Raw genomic sequence first — 19,502 nt, 5'->3', positions numbered from 1 at the left:
ATATAATTTAGTCTAGTGTACTCCATTTCTTATGCATTTTTGACGTTGAAATCGACCCTTTCCACACTACTAAAATTAAAAATATATATTAGCAACGTGTTTTTTTATTACTGTGGAACCCAAAGATAAGACCCATTGACTGTGTAAGCCTGTGTAAGGTTAATATTTTGTACTTAAATGACCAGAATGTTGTAAAAACTGCAGAAAGAAATGTAGACGTCTCAAGTATTGAATGTTATGCTAAAAACATGCATGAAATTCCCTCTGGGGAAAAAAAAAGAAGAGAATATGATGAGATAGAGCTGTTGCTGTGTGTGAATCTGAAAATTAGCCTCATGCTAATGACCTTACATTAATTGTTGAAGATGTTGCTCGGTTGTTTTCAAAGTTTGTTTTTCTTCCTTCAAGCCCACTCTTTCATTTCCAGATTCTTCATTCAGCCTCTGATCTCCACCCTCTTTACATAATTACCCCTCCTGTCCCCCTCCCCACCCCTCTTGGCTCCTCACCCTCTCGTTTTCCCCACAAAGCGACCCTTGGCCTCTTCCTCTGGTTCAGGAAATGGCTAACATGCCACAGAAAGCAGATGGAAGTGTGGGCTTGGCAGATTGCCTTCTCGCCACACCCCCATCAGCAACCTCCAACTTTTGGGGGTGGAATCTTTTTCAGCATTCGACAGATACTGGAGGTCTATCAAATGTTATCGAATGGAGGTCTTTGTTGTATTATAAATACTCTGCAAAAAAATTTTTTTTAATTATTTACAGTATCTCTTGTTTTCTGTAGTGCCTTTAAACAAACAAACAAACAAAAAAAAAACACTGAAGCTCTGTGAAGTAATATCATGAGTAAAACATTATTTAAAGTCAAGTGAAGTTTATTTGTACAGCATGTTTCAGTGTTAAGGCAGTTCAAAGTGCTTTGCAACATGAAAAGATAATACAGTGACCAATTATGAAACAAACATTACATTTTATCAAATGCCATGATCAACATCATCAAGCCAATACACATTAAATATATTGATCAATGTTGCAGTTATTATTAGTCAAAGGCAACTCTGAACAGGTTGGGTTTAGCCTTGATTGAAAAGAAGTCAGTGTTTCCACATCTTTGCAGTTTTCCTGAAGTTTGTTTCAGATTTATGATGCATAGAAACTAATTATTCCTCTCTTTTTACTTAACGTTTAGCCAAAAAGGTGTTTCATAAGATAAGTTGCTCAAGTCTGTGACACTTGGAGGACACTTTACTCTATGTTCATACAGTGGGTGTTGATGTTCAGCTCCAATGTTTCAACTTATTTATTTTTATGTTTTTTGATTAAATCAAATTATTTTTTTTTTCTCATCCACCCATACCACAAATTAAATGCGACCGTAATCTGACTTTGCACAACAGCTCACAGTTTACAGAAGTAACAGTGGATGGCACTTCCTCTGGATCGACCTCCAAGTGTTGCTTGGAATTGACAAACCTGTTTGCTACTTGTCATGCAGTTTGACATGAGGGAGAATGTCAGCGCAAAGCAAACAGTGAGCTCAATGTTTGGAATAGGGAATAGTTTTGGCTGTGTGATCTGGAATTGTTATGCTTACAGGAATTTTTGTTGCTTAATGTGTGTGTGTGTGTGTGTGTGTGTGTGTGTGTGTGTGTGTGTGTGTGTGTGTGTGGGTGTCCTGTCAGATCGTCGGTTCCTGAAACCACACAGAGACTCGCACTGGCACACGCGGGGTCAGTGCGACCCCGCCGTACCGTGCACAGGGTTAAAAACTTGTGGGGTCCAACTGACCCAATCTCTCAAGACCAGGGGGGGAATAATAAATCTAAGAAAAACATGCTGGCTCTCCATGTAGGCTTCAGTTTAAGTTTTTTTTTTTACAAATAGACTGACACATTTCTGCAGAAAGTCTCCTGCTATAAAAGTATATAGAGCAAAAATTGTTAGTTGTTGAATGTGTGGAGTATTTTATGACTTTGTGTTGTTGTGATGTAAAGAACTTTAAACTGCCTTGTTGCTGAAATGTGGGATACAAATAAACTTGATTGATTGAAAAATGTTTCCTAGCATACTCCCAATTTCGAAAGATAATTTCAGCTTGGATCCAATCATGTTTCTGTGCACCTTTTAATGTGCATGTTTTTCTGTTATGCGGAAAACCCCTCTCCCTCAGACTGACTTTCAGGGTAATGTAGAGTTCGCATCCTGCTAGACTGTAATTACATCCATGTCAGCAAGAGTGTGAATGTGCATCTGACTGTAGTGTGAAGTGTGTGTTTACTGCGAGAGCTGTCTAGGCCTCAGACAGCGGTAGAGCTCATCGCAGGGACTTCCTCTGTTTGTCAACCGCGACGAGACAGACAGGCCTCGGCTTTGCAAGCTCTGCGCGCAAATTAGTAAAATCTTTAAACTAAGCAGGAAGAGGCACAAGACGGATTTAAGGCTTTGTTTTCGTCAGTGGTTTATAAAGAAAAAAAAAACAATCCAAATGCATGGTTTTAATTTGACGTGAACTGCACAAATTTGTCTTGGTTTGTATTCAAAAATACTGCTTTTGTAGTTTCTATATGCAAATTAGGAATCAAATCTACTTTTCTTTTGTCGTTTGTTTCAACGCCTTTTCTGTCTCATAGCTACATCGGAAAGTCAGACTCCATTACCATCAGTGTCTGGAATCACAAGAAGATCCACAAAAAGCAGGGCGCGGGATTCCTCGGCTGCGTCCGGCTCCTGTCCAACGCCATCAACAGACTCAAAGACACGGGCTGTAAGTACTTGTTTGTATTTCAGTCTGCGTTTTGTGTCACTGAGCATTCGCTGAAATAAGGTCAACGGTGTCTGCACTCTTTGTATCCTTTCTGCATGCTTGGCATGGCCTCTATTCTAAAAGACTTGTCAGACCTGTTGGAAAGTTGGTTGGAGGCTTCTTGGAGTAAAAGCAAATAAATGATTAAGCAGCAATCATGTGGTTAGGTGAGCTATTTTAAACATTGTTCCTAAATCCCACCTTTTACTCATCGCAAGAAGGCGAACTTGTTGGTTTGCCAAGTGTCACCAACAAAACAGACGTTATTTAGTGATTTGTAGCTATAACAACCGACTCACAGAACTTCTTCAAGCTGCGTTTTCTGCATCAGATGTTGCGTATAAGTAATTTCAAAGCAACGCGCTGTGATTAAATCAGCCAACCAATCAAACAGAGTGCTAGTTATTAAACACTTTTGCGGTTTTGTTTTGTTTGTGAGCAGTGGCGCCCCCAATGGGTGGCCAAGGGGGGGCCAATGCCCTACCCGGCAAAAAGTGTTCAGGTCATAGATAGAAATTCAGTCTTCAGTCTAGACATAAATGTAAAACCAAATAAATAAATACATTTTTATAAAATTTAAAATTAATTCAAACATAATAAGAATTGTTTATTTAAACTGTGACCCCCTAATATTTTTACTGGCCTGGTTTGGCCACTCCTAGAAAATCTTTCCCAGTGTGCAACTGTTTGAGAAAACAAAGAGGAGCCTTTTTCTAACAGCTAACTGCTTTTCTTATTCTCTCTATCTTTTAAATAATTTGTCATTTAAACTATAAACTTAAATGACAGATTTTCCTTAATCAAGTGTTTTTTTAATTTATTTGTTTATTTTAAAATTTGTTTTAAAATGTCAGCAAGTTGTATAATAGCTTATTTGTTAAAAGTGCCAACTAAAATATCCAAAAACAAATAACTTAACTATAATTGTGTAAGTATTTACCAATAAAGTTTCAATGTTCAGCCTAAAAAAAGGAAAATACAGCACTAATTTAGAAATAATGAAAAATGGGTAAAGTATCAGCAATGACTGCAGTTCCAAAAGAGAGAAAATAATGTACATATCCTATGACAGTTCTGAGCACTTTTACGATTATTTTTCTCCGGTATCCATCAAAACACATCAACAACAGGAGCACTACACTACACAGTAATGAAATGGCACAATACAATACATGTGCAATTTATGGCTTGTTTATGGGTGCAAAATGGAAGTAGGAATTGTCAGAGGGGACAACTGGCCTGGAGGAGCTGCTGTTAAATGCCGAAGCAAACATTTATGCTCGTTAATGGTGTAAAGTTACTTTCTGTTCTATGAAATGTAATTTTTAAATCTAAAATATGATCCTGATTTATCATAAACCAGCCCTAAGACAACTGAGACAATGTCATGTTGCATGTTTTACTCATTTTCACAACTTAAACTGAAATAATAATAATAATTAATAAAGGCTGATTAAGTGTAATTAAATCTAATTATCAATTAAAATGATTCTAATTATTGTCCTTTTAATCTGAACTCCCTCCTGGATTGTTCCATTGAAGACGGTGTTGACAGTTAAAGTTTTTCTGATCCTGTTCAAGTTTAGTTTTCAGCTCATTCATTGTGCCATCCCCTTATAACGGAAAAGAAAGGAAACTCGGCAGCAAAGCTGCTGCCCAAGGTTTTTCCTCTCAGACAGTTCAGGCTCCAGACAAGCCATCATAGCAGAAGTTATACTTTATCTCAACCACAGGAAGTGGACAAGGAGACGTGCTCGATGACGGGACTCGGCCCGAGCATTTATCCCTTTGTCCTTGTCCTGTGTGCTGCAGACAGATGAATCTGTGGCCTCGACACACACACACACACACACACACACACACCCACACACACACACACACACACACACACACACACACACACACACACACACCATATAATAAGACATTACTGGAATTGCTTTGGTTGTCAAAACCCATTATTCACACATTATGCACTGTCATCTGATGCAAACTCACACAATCCCTCCCTTTTTTCTTTTTTTTCTTACCAAAGTATAAGAACTTTTTTCTGCTCCCTCAGTTATAAGCCTGCAAATTTACCATCTTGCACATGTTCTTCTGTACCAAAATGTTCATCTTGTGAGGCGATGTAAATATGCTAAATAAAGCTACCGTCAAAAAAAAAAAAAAAGAAGAAAGGCACATGGCTCGTTTGGCTCATCTACACAGGGGTCCACATGTCCAGTTGCTCAGTTTAGTCTGCAGCGGCAGACAGTTTTGGGAGCTCCGGCGAATCGGTTCAGGGAATGCTTGTGGTTAAAGGTCTGTGCATTTTCTCTGTTTTCCCTCCTCTCTAATTTCAGAAAGAAATCTCATTACCGCTCCATGCCATGTAGGGCTCAGACCATCCCTGTTTAGTCTAGACACATATCCGGAGCAGATGTATTTGTGCACACATAAACACACTAACATACACGCAAACACAAATACACACACACACACACGCACACACACACACACACACACACAGAAACTATAGGAATGTTTGGGATTTCTATATAGATAAAACCAGCCTTTTCCAAGCATATTACATTTTTGCGGCGAACCCACTACATAATAAGTCCGATCACTTTGGTTTTACTATTGGATTTTATAGAACATTTTATTTTCTTTCCCTTTCTTTCCACACTGACCCCACTCACACGCCGTCTTGTGTCCACTTTTGTCCTTCTCATTTGGTGACAGTGAGGAAACCCACTAGATTTTAAGTGAGCTCTTGTGATATTATGGCTCGTGGTTTTATGCACGTTTGGTTTTTGACATTACAACCTTTCTCAAGGAGAAGGGTTCACTATATAAGCATATACTCAAAGTAAAAACGTTGGTAATTAAAGCAATTTGAACGCACTGTAAGAATAACTTTTATATTCAGAGAGGAGGTTATGTTTCACGAAGGGTGTCTAATACAAAATCAGTGAATGGAAATCATCTTATATGACCATCAATTCAAGTTTTGTTGTCAAAAATCTTGGATAAATGTTTTCAAAATATAGAAAACAAACTGGAAGTGATCAAATGCAGCCCAGAATCCTTAAATAGTGAAACAGCTGATTGGGAGCCTTGAGCCAGATGCCAAATTCAGCGTTGCTTGCAAATCATTCCTCACAGCCAGAACAAGGACTTTTGGTCTTGGAGATTTCTTCATGACAATAAAACTAAATGTTTTGGTTCCAAATTACTTTCATGTGCTGCAGGGACAAATGTCAGCCAGCTGCAGGAGCAACCCCGTTTTATTACAGTCAATCAACACAAAAATGCAGTTCAAAGTGCCTCACACCAAGAAAGAATCATGCATTAACCAATTATGAAACCAGCAATATACATTAAATATTGACAAATGCCACCATCAAAGCAAACTAAAGAAAAATCCATCAAATATTCTGGTCAATGCTCCAGTTAGGAATCGAACTTTAAACAGGTGGGTTTTTAGCCTTGATTTAAAGAACTTCATATTCCAGCGGTTTTGCAGTTTTCTGCAAGTTTCTTCAAAATGTCGCACACAAATAAAACCGATATTTGTTGTCTTTTCAGTGTCTGTTGAAAACTCTTTGTAAAAAGCAATGAACATTAAATTTATTAGCAAAGGGTCTGAATTAGTGTCCGTCTGGTTTTTGCAGATCAGAGACTGGACCTGAATAGGCTGGGCCCCAACGACAACGACACCGTAAGAGGACAGATAGTAGGTAAGGGCCGCACCCATTCAGTGGCCTCGTATCTCAAGGCCAGTTTGTGTCTTAAAGCAAATCTGCAGTGATGACGGTCCTTCGTGGTTGAAAAGTGGTAGAGATTCACCAACCGGACTTTCATTCTCTTATTCTGATTTTTGCTTTCATTTGTTGATTTTATTTTAGTAACTATCATCAGTTAAAAAGGTATTATAGGACCTTAATGGATCCAACAGAACTCTTATACAGAACCTTTTCAGAAATGGCTTCTGGAGAAACTTGCCTTTGCACATAAGAGCTGCTGGAGATCATAATAGGTCACTTTTATGACTAAAATTTTATTCAATAGCTTCTAGTTCAAGTTGAGGAGAACGCTTTCTTTTTTTGTGCAGTTGTGTCTAATTTTGTTATTTAAAATAGTTTTATGTTTTGTGTTTTTGTTTTGTCGTTCATATTTAGCTGATTCGATTTTTTTTTGTTCTTTGTGCAGCACTTTTTCCACCTATTTTCTTTTTAACTTTGTATAAAGAAACATTTTAAATAGATGTAGGAAAATTATGAATTATAAACACATCCTTATTTCTGCACATTTCTAACATTTTTCAGACTTTTATGAAATTCAAAACAAAGTGCATGAATTAACATGTTTTGCTTGGTGACTAAAATTAAAGTTTTTGTTTTTTTTTTCTTTTTCTTTTTTTTTCTAGTTTTGATGTGTTATAAAAGGTGGGGCAGTCAGACTGCCTTTCTACCTAATCTCACCATTTATTTTTCTGAAACAAATTCAGTTACAGCTTAAATGACAAAAAGAAACAAAATTTGTAGAACTAAGGATGTGTTCAGTTTTTTTCCCCAGTATTTCACCAGCTGATAACTGTTCAGTTGCACATCATCATGCTAAGTAGAGTTCACACATGTCATATGGTATTAATATCGTTGCTTCAGCCTTGTGGTCTGTAAATATCACTAATTAACTGTCCCCTTTCATTTTGTACAAACAACAAACAAAAACAGTGAGTCTTCAGTCCAGAGATCGAATCGGATCCGGGGGACCAGTGGTAGACTGCAGCCGCCTGTTTGACAACGATTTGCCCGACGGGTCAGCATTTTATTTTTTTTTTATTTTTAAAAAAATGAGCATTTAACTATAGTCTGATCTGTGTGTGTTGGTAAAAATAAAACTTTTAAGTTGAAATCTGAGAATTTTTGCAGTCGGAACTGTGAGTTTGTGTTGTGCGTCGGCAATAAATTTACCAGTTTCTTTTAATTCAACAGCTGGGAAGAGAGGAGGACAGCATCTGGGAGGATACAGTACCTGAACCACATCACCCGCACCACGCAATGGGAGAGACCCACCAGGTACCAGTACGCCAGGCGGGACAGCACTAAACAGAAACCACCAAAATGATGCAGTGCATAGTATAATAACGGCTTAGTTAATGTGGTACAGAGATGCTAGTTGTACTTTCTCCCACTTCCCTTCTTAGAAAGGGGGTTGGGGGGGAGGAAACACAACACTTCCACTTAAACGCACAACAATAACAGTCTGCTGGTAATGAGTGCTGTCGGTTAACTCCAGCAGGGTTTCGTGCGCACACACACACACTCACACACACACTCACACTCACACACAGACAAAGCAGCCGTGTATGTGCACAGCTAAATAAACCTAGCCAGTCCGTCCGGCAGCCTGGCTTCACTTGCTGCGAGAACGACTGTCGCCTTCCTCCTTGGCGCATATCAGCGGAGCCATTAGGGGAGTAAACAAATAAACCTCTGCACCTTCTCACCCAGTTTCACCACGCATCTGTAGTCGGCTCTGAGCGGCGACGCGAGTTCTGAGAGAAAAAGAGGAAATGGTGAGAAACGGGGTCAAAGGGTGAGATGAAGGAAATTGCAGGTGGTGAGCAGGTGGGGGGGTGGAAAAAAAACTTTCGTTATTGGATCTTTAAAATATTTCAGAAACTGCAACAATCAGGCGAATGAAGATAGGATAAAGAAAAGTGGAGGAAAAGGTGGGGAGAAACGAGAACCGTGAAGGGAGGAAATGGGTGGGAGAAAAGTGTGTGTGAAAGACTTCTGGGTCCGAGGCTTTAGATAGCCAAGGCGTCAGCAACTCTGGCCAGACGGTGGTTAGACACACACACACACACACACACACACACACACACACACACACACACACACACAGAGAGAGAGAGAGACGCATAAAAAAAACTGTCAGTAAGTCGGACTGTGTTTGTGTCTGCTTATCATGTATCTTTTCTTAAGTAACACACATGTCGGCGCAGGCTGTTGGGTCACAAAGGCTTTTTGTTGTTGATTTTTTTTTTCCCTTCCATCTATCATCATTGACAACAATAAGACCATAAATGATACCAGAAAGATACAGCCATCATATTTTTGGGGATTTTATCTAGTCTATATAGATCAAATAGAATAAAAGCCACATTAAAAACAACTATTTTCACAAAACCCAAAACACATCAACAAAAAAGAGCAAAATACTGACTTATTTTTAACCTTCTGAACTACAAACCAAGTTGCAATACTTTAATTTAATGAGTAAAATAGTATTTTTTTTGTTATTGTTGAAAAGGGTGTGTAACTTGTCGACCCAGAACTTTAGGGGTCCACTTTGAGAGTGTTTAAGGGTCTCAACTGAAAATAATATTTCTGTTTTGTTAATTCTGAGCAATAAAAATCAAATATAGGTGACTTTTATTGAAGAGTAAAAAGCCAAGTTGTTTAATAAATTCACTATGATTTATGTGTATTTTTAAAAAATATTAAAGAAATCAGTCTGCCACTTAAGACTGTAATTTATGGAAGGATCATTTGTTTGTGAACACGATGGATGGCACACAACCTGTCTGCAGAAAGTACCAACCTGCCTTTAAACTGTCAGCGGTTGCCATGGCTACCCACCATTGTATTGCTGTGGTAACAATTAGTTTTTAACCTGAGTTAGGATTCTGTCAGCAACCACGTATCACAGCGTCAAAAAAATAAGTTATGCTACCAAATTGAGGTTATTTAATGGGGTGTGTGTTAGTGACTCATAAGTTTCATACAGGTGAGTGGATCAGTGATGAGGAAAAGTCACCTGTGGAAACCATGTAGGCACGTTGAAAATAGGCACGTAGCAACAGTGTTTGTAAATAATTTTATTATCCGAAATTGTAAATAGTTTGGCTAGTCCTGCTTTCTGTCTGCGGACGACATTCACAGAACAGTGGTTGCTGACGCAGCGTGACGTCCGCTCATAATCCCTCCATACTTTTAAAACCTGTGTGTGTTTTACGCGTTCGCTGAAATAGCTTCACAAGTTTCAGGAAGTACGTTAAGCACGCGCTTGTTTTCCCCCCGTCCAGAAACGCTCATGCTCTCTGCTCGTTTTCCAGGCCGGCGTCGGAGTACTCCAGCCCATCGGGGCGTCCGCTGAGCTGCGTGGTGGACGAAAACACGCCGGTGGTGACTCCTGTCAACGGGGCCGTGGCCAGCGGACCTCCGGGCGAACAGCGCGTCCAGGAGCGGCGGGTTCGATCGCAGCGGCATCGGAACTACATGAGTCGGACACACCTGCATACGCCGCCCGATCTGCCTGAGGGCTACGGTGAGAAGCAGACTCGTTCCACCGAACACCTGTCCGCTGTTCGCCACTGGGTTAGGTTTCAGCCGAATCAGAATTACTGGTGGATTTGCTGAAGTAGGTCAACATTCCTAATTGGAATTGGAAGGCTTTGGACCAAATCCAATAGATTAAAATATGTATATATTTATTTTGATAAGTTAGAAAAGCTGCACGTGTAGGACTTGAAGATTAACACACAATATTGAAGAAATAGAATAAACATACACAAGTCTTTCCGTAAGTATTCTGTTTTGTGAACATTGGCATATTTCACAGCTCCTACTCCTCTGGTGGAGAAGGAGCTGAATAGAGACAAGTACCTGGTGCATCATTATTACCTGCTAATCTTGCATTGATTTGGTGTGGACTGCTTCGTATGGTCTCTCATTCTATCCTGTGTCTGACCTACTTTCTATGACAAACAAGTAAGATCTGTATTGTGATGGTTGAGAATTAAATACTAAATCCATCTATATTTTATCATTGCGACGTCGCTCCTAACATAGGATGTTACAAAACTCATTTAGGACTTATCCAAACACGACCCTTGCTGCTACAAGGCTTCTTACTGTTGCACTGTACACTGAGATTAAGTGGGATATTTGCGTTTTCTTAAGGTCAAGATTTGTTACTTTGCTTACCAGCATTACGCTGGGCTTAAATTCAATCTCCACAAACCTTGTTTTGTGACGACATTCATGGCAGACGGGTTGACAGAGGACAGCGGACCTTAATTTAATCTTTAAACCAGACTTCAGAAACATTTATTTTGGAGATCATAAAGGCTCGTTTCCTCTTATTAGGTTTTTATTTTGCGTACGTAGTCTTTCACCAGAGACATGTGATGATATATTCATCCTTGTCGTGATCTGACCGGGTACCAGCTCAGATTTCACCGGCTCCTAGAAAAAATATAAACTCAAGGAAGTTCTTCATTTGACAGACAGTCACCAAACGCCCACTCAAGTTCAAGATGACTCATTAGCATTTCTAGATAGCAGATTTAGGAAGATACAGACTGAAATGCCATAAAAAGGTCTGATATTTCTACGATGCTGTAACAGAAAGTAGTTTTCAGACGACGTTTTCACCAACTTCTAAACTTTGGCTGTTTCTCCTTTCCCTGCGAAAAAATTCAAAGCTTCCCATTGTTCAGCAGTACGTTTCTGATGGACACAGGAAAAATTACCACACTGCAAAGTGTACTTAAATGGCAACATTGAAAGTTGTTTCCCCCCCCCCCGTCAGAAAAAGAGTACTTTTAGGATTCATCCACAGTCCAAACCACAAAGCCCTCAGAGACGGTTTAAAAAGCCCCCGCGTTCTACATGTCAGTGATTCAGAATGACACTGTTGGGCACTGTGTCTCCTCTGAAAGGTCCCCGTGTGTCCAGCGAGGCTGGTCGAGGTCGGGCAAAGTGAGTCACTGATGCCCGGCAGCTTCAGAGCGGCTCTTCCTCAGCTGAACTCTCTGAACCGCTCGCTGGGAGTGGCGAGACAGAAACAGAGGCGTTGAAGGGGAAAAGGAGAGAGGCAGCAGGAAGCTGGGCTGGGGTTTTGTTGTGATGGGTCAGCTTTTGAGTGTGTGTTCAGTGGCAGGTACCATTTCTGCCAACACTCCTTCGCTTTGTCCAGTGAATAGAAGGAGAAATCTGTCTGGAGTTTTGACCTGTTGATGCTGATTTCTAAGTTTTTAGATGTTTTATGCAAATTATTTGCACAAACACATTGACAACCATTTTCTAGTAAGTTTAAATTGATTGCTCTCCTTAATCACAGACTGTTAAAATGCTTTAAAATATGCTGAGTGAAAATCTGAACATTTAAGATTCTGTCTTAAATTGCGAAAGGAGAAGTAAAAATGGTCTGAGCTGCGTAATAAACTGAGTCGCAGTTATCATTTCAAGATTGTCTGCAGTCCAATATTGAGTTGCAAGAAATACTCAAAGGGCCATTTACATTCTGTGTGCTGTTAAGACTCAGAAAAAGGGGCGTGCTCCGGTGGCGTAGAGGGTAGCACACCCCACGTTTGGAGGCCCCCAGTCCTTGACGCGGCCGTCGTGGGTTCGATTCCCGGACCCGACGACATTTGCCGCATGTCTTCCCCCCTCTCCTTCCCCCCTTCCTGTCAGCCTACTGTGAAAAAAGGGACACTAGAGCCCACAAAAAGGACCCCCTGGTGGGGAAAAAAAAAAAAACTCAGAGAAAAGGTCATTAAACTTTAATGATAGAAAATATGACGGAGCATTACAGCCAAGAAAATGAAAAATAATAGTGAAGTTTGATAATAAAGTCATAATATTACGAGTACATAATCGTATGTGAATGATGTCTAAATAATAGGAGAATACAGTCATAATATTGGTTAGTAGTCAAATCGCCGTTTCCACGTTTGGCCATCAGAGCCTTGGCCAAATAGTAGCTGCTTGAAGCTCTTCTTATTGTTTGGGTTTCTTGGCCTTTTTTTAAATTCTAATCAAATTGATTTCTGTTTCAGAACAAAGAACCACCCAGCAGGGCCAGGTGTATTTCCTCCACACACAGACCGGAGTCAGCACCTGGCACGACCCCCGAGTGCCCAGGTACCTTCTTCAGCCTCATTTATTTCTGTTTGTGTAATTTAGAGCATTTTGCTTGTGTTGCACCAGCAGCAGGGGCCTTCTGGCCACACCAAACAAACAGACCCAATGCATATCCACCTGAATGAAACCCAGTCTAGTAGAAATTCAAACTAATGCAGGTCACTCCAATTGAGTCCAATCATACAGTCGAATCCGGCCAGACTTGTGATACTTTGAAAAACCATGTTTGACTAAAGAGCCGACCTCTGTGGCTTTAAAATGTAAGACTCTTTGGCTTGAGCAGGTGTACTTTTGCCTCTTCTTGCTGTTTTGCTTTCAGAAACAGACTTTTAGTCAGACTTTAGGCTCAAATCCTGGTCAGCCTGGCCAACTGTTTAAAGTTGGATCAGTGTGTTTTTTTGGAGCGGTGTGGAACTCGACGGCGGATTCTGTCATGCTGTTTCGCTAACACTTTAGAGTCCGTTACCCAATTCCCTAAACATTACACGCCGGGCTGTTTCTCTGCATTTTTGGCCGCGGCTCAGCAGGAGGACGACGTCCAATCCACAGCAACAACATCTGGGTTCAGTCATTTTAGATGGAGCTGCTGAAAAGATTTGGTTTTTGTGATGAGGGAAAGAAAACCAGTGTTTCATTCCTGACTAATGTGTCCTCACTTCACACACAAAGGCAACATCTACGTTTTTGTCCCAGGTTGGAGTTTCAGGGATGAATAGCAGAACAAGAGTGGGAAGAATTAGGAAGAAAAACTAAGACGATTGCATCTTATTTACATGTCCTACGAAGTTTATACTTTTTATATTTGCCTTCCGGTTTCAAGAAGTCAGCATGTATGCTTTCTTTCCGTTTGTTTCTGTTAGGGACTTAAGCAATGTGAACTGTGAGGAGCTGGGGCCACTGCCTCCAGGCTGGGAGATCAGGAACACCGCCACCGGCCGCGTCTACTTTGTTGACCACAACAATCGAACGACACAGTTCACAGATCCACGACTGTCTGCCAACCTGCATCTAGTGCTCAAGTGAGTGCGGCCACAGCTTTGTCAGGCTCAGATGACAGAACATTTGAGGTCGATGCAAGAGTCCCAGCTCGAGAGTTTGAGACCTGCCTATATCAGGGTGTCAGGGTGCACATCCTTAAAAAGACTTTCATTCATGCATGTAGAAATAAAGCCTTAAAATATCTTAACTTTATTGGAAAATATGTGAGTTGGCATTAAATGTGCTAATCACAGATTCTAAACTTTTGTCATGGTGGGGCTATTTAATCTTGTGTACTCTATGTAGGTTAAAGCTTGAGTCGCGCGCAGACATCTTTGTGGCGTTCCGTGACTCGAGGCGGTTGAGGCTACTGCTAACTAGCCCCTACAAAACCCTTTCCAGCTAGCTTGCTTTTTGGCGTCCATCACTGGACGACATTTGACTTTACTACTGTATCATAACCTGTATGATACTATATTCATTCTCAAAAAAACATGGCATTACTATATAGAATATCAAATTTTCTTTAGTGCATTTCTGTTGTTCTACATGCTTTAAATTTTATTCATAATGATCTTAAAAAGTCTTAAATTTGAGGTGGTGAAACATGCAGAAACCCTGTATATGGATTTACCCTGGACAATTGTTAAAATCTATACATCCATCGCACTAAAGCACAACTTCTCAACGACTCTTCACTGCCTTTCCTGAAATAGTTGGATGAAATTAGTTTTGCTATTTCCCCCTTTTCATAGTTTGGAGAAGCCTTTAGCATTGCTAGCTTGTTAGTAATGCTAACAAACTAGTTGTTAGCATTACTAACAAACTAGTTAGCACTACTAGCTAACTAGCATTACTAGTTGTTAGTATTACTAGCTGATCACAACTTGTAATGATAATTGTTAGCATTATTAACAACTAGCTTGTTAGTAATACTTAACAAGACAGTAATGCTAAAGGTTGTTAGCTTAGGCTTCTGGTTTTGGCAGCAGGAAAGGTAAGCGGTTTTTCGAAGCGTCCAATATAGGTCTTCTTGTTTGTTGTTTTAAAAGATTTCCACTCATCTTCCAAATGGCCTGGTTTCATTTTTTCAGCGATAATCATAATGACCTGTCCAAAATTAAATTAGCATTACTACTATAGAGGTGTGACAAATGTTAATCTAGTCAAAATCATTGACGTCTGCATCTCGATGCATTTGAAAACAGATTTTTCTCAAACTACTTTCAGTTCTTCATTTATTATTTGAACCGACTGTTTTTCATTCGAGTCTTTCTGAGTCTATTCAGCAATCTGGTCTGTTTTTGTATTCACAGTAAACAAATGTTGACACCAATGATTTCACCTTCTTAGGAAAGTCTTATAGCCACTTTAAGAGACCTGGTTACATTTTATATAATCTGATTGTAAGCAATAATTTCCAGTTTGAATCAGGCGGCGTACCAAGCGATCATAAATAATGTGACTTTAGCACTGATTGCTCCCTCGCTCTTATCTAATTTCATTGTTTTTGTTTTTCCTCTTCCTCCAACTTTAAATCTCCCTGCTGATTGTCTTCCCACCTTTTTATCCATGTCATCGTGTCCATGTTTTCTTCTGACCCGCTTTTATCTTCCCATTTGTCTCTCGTCTTCCTTGTACAATTTTTCTGGTTTATTTTCTTTGAACCTCCTTATTCATTTTCCTCTTGGCCACATCTGTTTTTCTGTTTGTCCTTTTTAAACCCATCCTTATTCTTCACTCGTGTCGTTCGCCTGTGTGTGCTGTGGTGCCTTTTAACTTTCTCTCCTCCTTCGATTTTCTTCTCCTTTTTTTCCCCCCCCTTTCTGTCCTCCTGTTTTCTTCAGCAGCCCGAGTTCAAATGGTTCCCGCGAGGCCCCGGACAGCCAAAACACTAACCTCAGGTAACCTGCATACACGCATTTTACTTCTTTCTATCTTTACAAAGACTTTGCATTGACTTCCATTCATTTTTTAGTAATTTCTTTAGTCCTAACCCTAATGCAGCACTTCTTCTTATGGGGTTTTGGGTCTCATAAGGAGCAGCCGGTAAGGCACTCCTTATGAGTGCATATTTGTACTCTGTAAATGTGACTTCTTGCTACTTAAAGTACATAATAAATTACAAACCTGTACAAAGGTCAACATGGCCTCGAAGGCCACATGATTGTTTTCCAGAAGTGTCAGTTTATATCTTCAGCAAGTATCCACTCAGACCAATGCAATACGCTTCCAGTGGAGTTAAATGTGAAAAAGGATATTTGGTTTCCACGTCTGATAAACTAAATTAGAGGAAGTGTTTTGGCTGTCTGGGAGGCCCTTGTGCCTTTTGTGACTCAGAGGTTTTTCCAGTTTTGCTCTTTTGGTGCAGAATCTCTGTTGGAGCTTTGTGTCTGGCAGGATAAACATGTTTGGGAAATCAGCATCTGGTCATTTGGTCAAATCACATCCATATGTGTCTAAAAAGAGTTGTGTCTGTGTCTGTGAGCTGAAGCTCGGCCTCGCAGCCTGTCTGACTCCTTACTGGTAGAGGAAAGATTCAGTCCAGATGAAGCTTTTTAAAAGTTTGGACAGGTCAGGATTAATCAATTTGGGTTTGTAATGTCCCTTTTCACTAGACCTGCGACTTAACGATAATTTAGAAATCGATTATTCTGTTGTTTTATTTTGATGATTTAAACAATTAATCGAACATAAAATCCTGCCACATTCTGCAGATTTTTCATTGAACCTTTTTTCTACAATATTGAAAATAGATTAAGAGATGCTAATAAATAAATCAGTTTGTTTTTTAAATAGAATAATAAACATTTTATCGCCCGCAATAACATATCATTCCTGTCGCTGAAGCTGGAACTACCACTATAGGTGTTTTGCTAGGACATATTTACAAATGTTTTTTAATGCAAAATGCAGTTTTTACTTAATTCTTCATACTCCTGGTACTCGTTTAGCAAATGGCCTTTCTTTAGTCTGTGTACTCTAGTTAACAATTTATTAATTAGTCGATGATTATTCCACTAATTGATTCATAACGATTAATCGTTTAAGCCCTACTTTTAAAAAAACATTTTGCATAAAAGAAATATCACTGACATTGTAAAAGTCCGTTTTTCTTTTGGTTTTATTTTTGCTATTTCTTTAGCTGGGTGTGTATGCAAAACATATTGCACACACATCCATATACCCACACACAAGTCACGTGGAAGTTTTAAAGTATTTATTGACAGGTATTAGTTATTGGTCGTTACCACATCATTGGTTTCTGCTTCAGCGCTTTCAGTCGACATTTATTCAACTTCACCTTTCAGAGGCTGTGATCAAATGATTAAATTCGTAATGAGGGTTTGTTTCCTCCGAATGGAAGAAATCTGATCCCGATCACACAAACATTCAGTATTTCCATTTTTTTCTCCATTTCCAAAATGCACTACACCTGGACTCTCTCTCTGTTCATCGTGCAGTTAAATTATTTACAGATTAAGAGACAAAGGCCATGGCTCTAAACACAGGACCCACACAAACAGAAGAGATGTTTGAGTTTGGTTATGACCGCATCAGAGGCTACTTTTGAGTGTTTTTCTTTTATATAAGAACACTTTTCTTAAAGCGTTTTTTGTTTTGTTTTCATGCACAATTTACTAAATAGTTTTGGAGAAATATACTTGAATTTTAACAGGGTGATATTACAATGTCATCCTGTGGTAGATTGAAAAGGAAACTTAGATTTTTTTTTTTTTTTACATTTAACTATAACAAGAATACGGGTTTAATTTTCTCATAATTTCACTTGCCGTAATTTTCGGATTCTCTAATAGCCATTTATTTAACCTAGACTCATAAAATGGCAGCTGAGAAAATAACTTTATTGAATTTTTCAAATATTTTTTATTCCACTTTGGCATAAAAACTGCAGAAATTCAGTCTATCAAATCTTCCATTGCTGAAATGCCAGACATTTTTGCTTGGCTTTTGTTTTTGCCAGTTTCCTTTATAAACCCCTCCAAACAGAAAGCTTTTGTTTTGTCTGCAAGATGAACAGATGCATGCATTTTCGAACTGAGCTGACATTGTGCACATTTTGCACCTCGGCTCTCCGCTGCTCTAGATCTGACTACGACTGTTGCCTTTTACCTGGGGTGACGAAGGCCTTGAATTGTCAGACAGTCAGACACATCTGCATGGCTGTGGTGTACCACACTGTCTCTCACATACTCTGCTTCCTTCTTTTGCGCCGGCAGAAGAAGTCTGCTTGAGAGATTACATCAGTGTTTGGAGAGGGTATTTTTAGATGGGCATCAGTGGCTCGGTGTTTTCCCAACCAAGCTGTAAATCTTCGTGACATGTACATCAATATTTGCACTGATGTTTTAAGAAGTGTTGAGTATTTTTTGTCCTATATATATATATATATATATATATATATATATATATATATATATATATATATATATATATATGTGTGTGTGTGTGTGTGTGGCGGATTTAACCTGTGGAGGACGAGTGCAAACACCACCTGTAAACACCACCTGTTGGGTTGACAAAAGTAAGACTTGTGACTGAAAACAGCTGCTCTACAAAGTCGGATAAATTCAGGATTTTGTTGCTGTGACAAAGGGATTCTACTTTTACAGTGCCCCTCTACACATCTTTACGTTTATCGCATTTTGTCACATTGTATTTAGCCTCCTTTGACATCTCAATCTTTGTACATCTCACAAACGCTCATTTATCCAAAAATGGACAGAAAATGCTAAAAACGGCAGAACTAACTTCCACAAAGGTCCACTCGTGCTTGAGGCTCATGGCAGACGTCTGCTGGAAACGCCCGCTCTTAAGTAAGTTTTTACGACCGCGTACTCGCAGTACTCGCAGTAAAGTGCTCAACGGGAGACGGTGTTTGCATGAAGCTACTTTGTAAATGACACCAAGCTGGGAAGCTCTGGAAAAGCTGGGTCACCAAGCACCAAGGTTTACAATCGATCGTAAAGACGCACAGCAGCCAACAGGTGTGCGGTGGCTGGAGAACGAACGAGGCTAGTTGCCAACAAGCTCATCAAACTTGCTTGCATCCATTGCATTGTGGGAAATTGAGGACTTTCTCACGAGAAATGTTGATGACTGTGGAATCTCACCCGTCTGCGGACAGTGTGTGTGGAGTTCTCGAGGCTCATAGAAACATGCAGACAAAGCCTGCATGTTTCATCGGTACTGGCCAATATTAATTACTTTTCAGCAAATCAACATAGACAAATAAAACTAGGCCGACATTGACAACCGATATTTATTTCCGTCTTGTTGCCATTGGTTTCTGGAGGAGGTTGGTGATGTCACAGTGACAATCATGCAGCGCAGGATTGTGGGGAGTTTAACTGAAGCGGAGAACAGGAAGTCAGCGGTGTGGTCGTCTTTGTTGAAGGTGTCAAAAGTAAAACATATACACAATATCAGTAAATATCATTTATTGGCCATAACAGCAATATTATTGGATATCGATATCAGCCCAAGTTTGTGAATCTTTGGATCTCTAGTTTTGATCAAGTCATGTTTTAGAGCAACCCAGTCAAAGTCCAGACAATAAATCGGCTTTAGCTGTTTTCCACAAAAGAATGGGCAGAAGTTTCACTCTAAAGCTGGGTGAAGCTGGTAAGAAAAAGATGGTTGAATCAGGAAGAGCGAGTATAGATGCACACCACACTTTGTATCGAAAAAGAAAATTCATAAACCATGTAGGAAAAAAATCAGCCTCACAGTCAAAACCCAATAAAATAACTGAAACTTGTGCAAAGTGCTGCA

At 39.6% G+C, this 19,502-nt stretch overlaps 1 protein-coding gene across 3 annotated transcripts in view; it reads left to right on the top strand.

The window, feature by feature from the left end:
- The window catches only part of LOC122829374 (E3 ubiquitin-protein ligase SMURF2-like), a 57,431-nt gene that overhangs the window by 23,517 nt on the left and 14,412 nt on the right, over positions 1 to 19,502 (top strand). For 2 of the 3 annotated variants that reach the window (XR_006370353.1, XM_044113864.1), the window contains exons 4-11: positions 2,633 to 2,766; positions 6,465 to 6,530; positions 7,527 to 7,611; positions 7,788 to 7,871; positions 9,917 to 10,128; positions 12,644 to 12,728; positions 13,589 to 13,747; positions 15,554 to 15,610. Coding sequence is in view for 2 of the 3 variants with exons in the window: in XM_044113864.1 (XP_043969799.1) it covers positions 2,633 to 2,766; positions 6,465 to 6,530; positions 7,527 to 7,611; positions 7,788 to 7,871; positions 9,917 to 10,128; positions 12,644 to 12,728; positions 13,589 to 13,747; positions 15,554 to 15,610 (882 nt within the window). In the remaining variant the exon portion in view is untranslated. The remainder of the gene's footprint in view (positions 1 to 2,632; positions 2,767 to 6,464; positions 6,531 to 7,526; positions 7,612 to 7,787; positions 7,872 to 9,916; positions 10,129 to 12,643; positions 12,729 to 13,588; positions 13,748 to 15,553; positions 15,611 to 19,502) is intronic. The other variant, XM_044113866.1, reaches the window with a different exon arrangement.

This window comes from Gambusia affinis, linkage group LG04 (assembly GCF_019740435.1).
Source record: "Gambusia affinis linkage group LG04, SWU_Gaff_1.0, whole genome shotgun sequence".
Classification (NCBI taxonomy): Eukaryota; Metazoa; Chordata; class Actinopteri; order Cyprinodontiformes; family Poeciliidae; genus Gambusia; species Gambusia affinis.
This window is presented reverse-complemented; position numbering and strand designations above follow the sequence as displayed.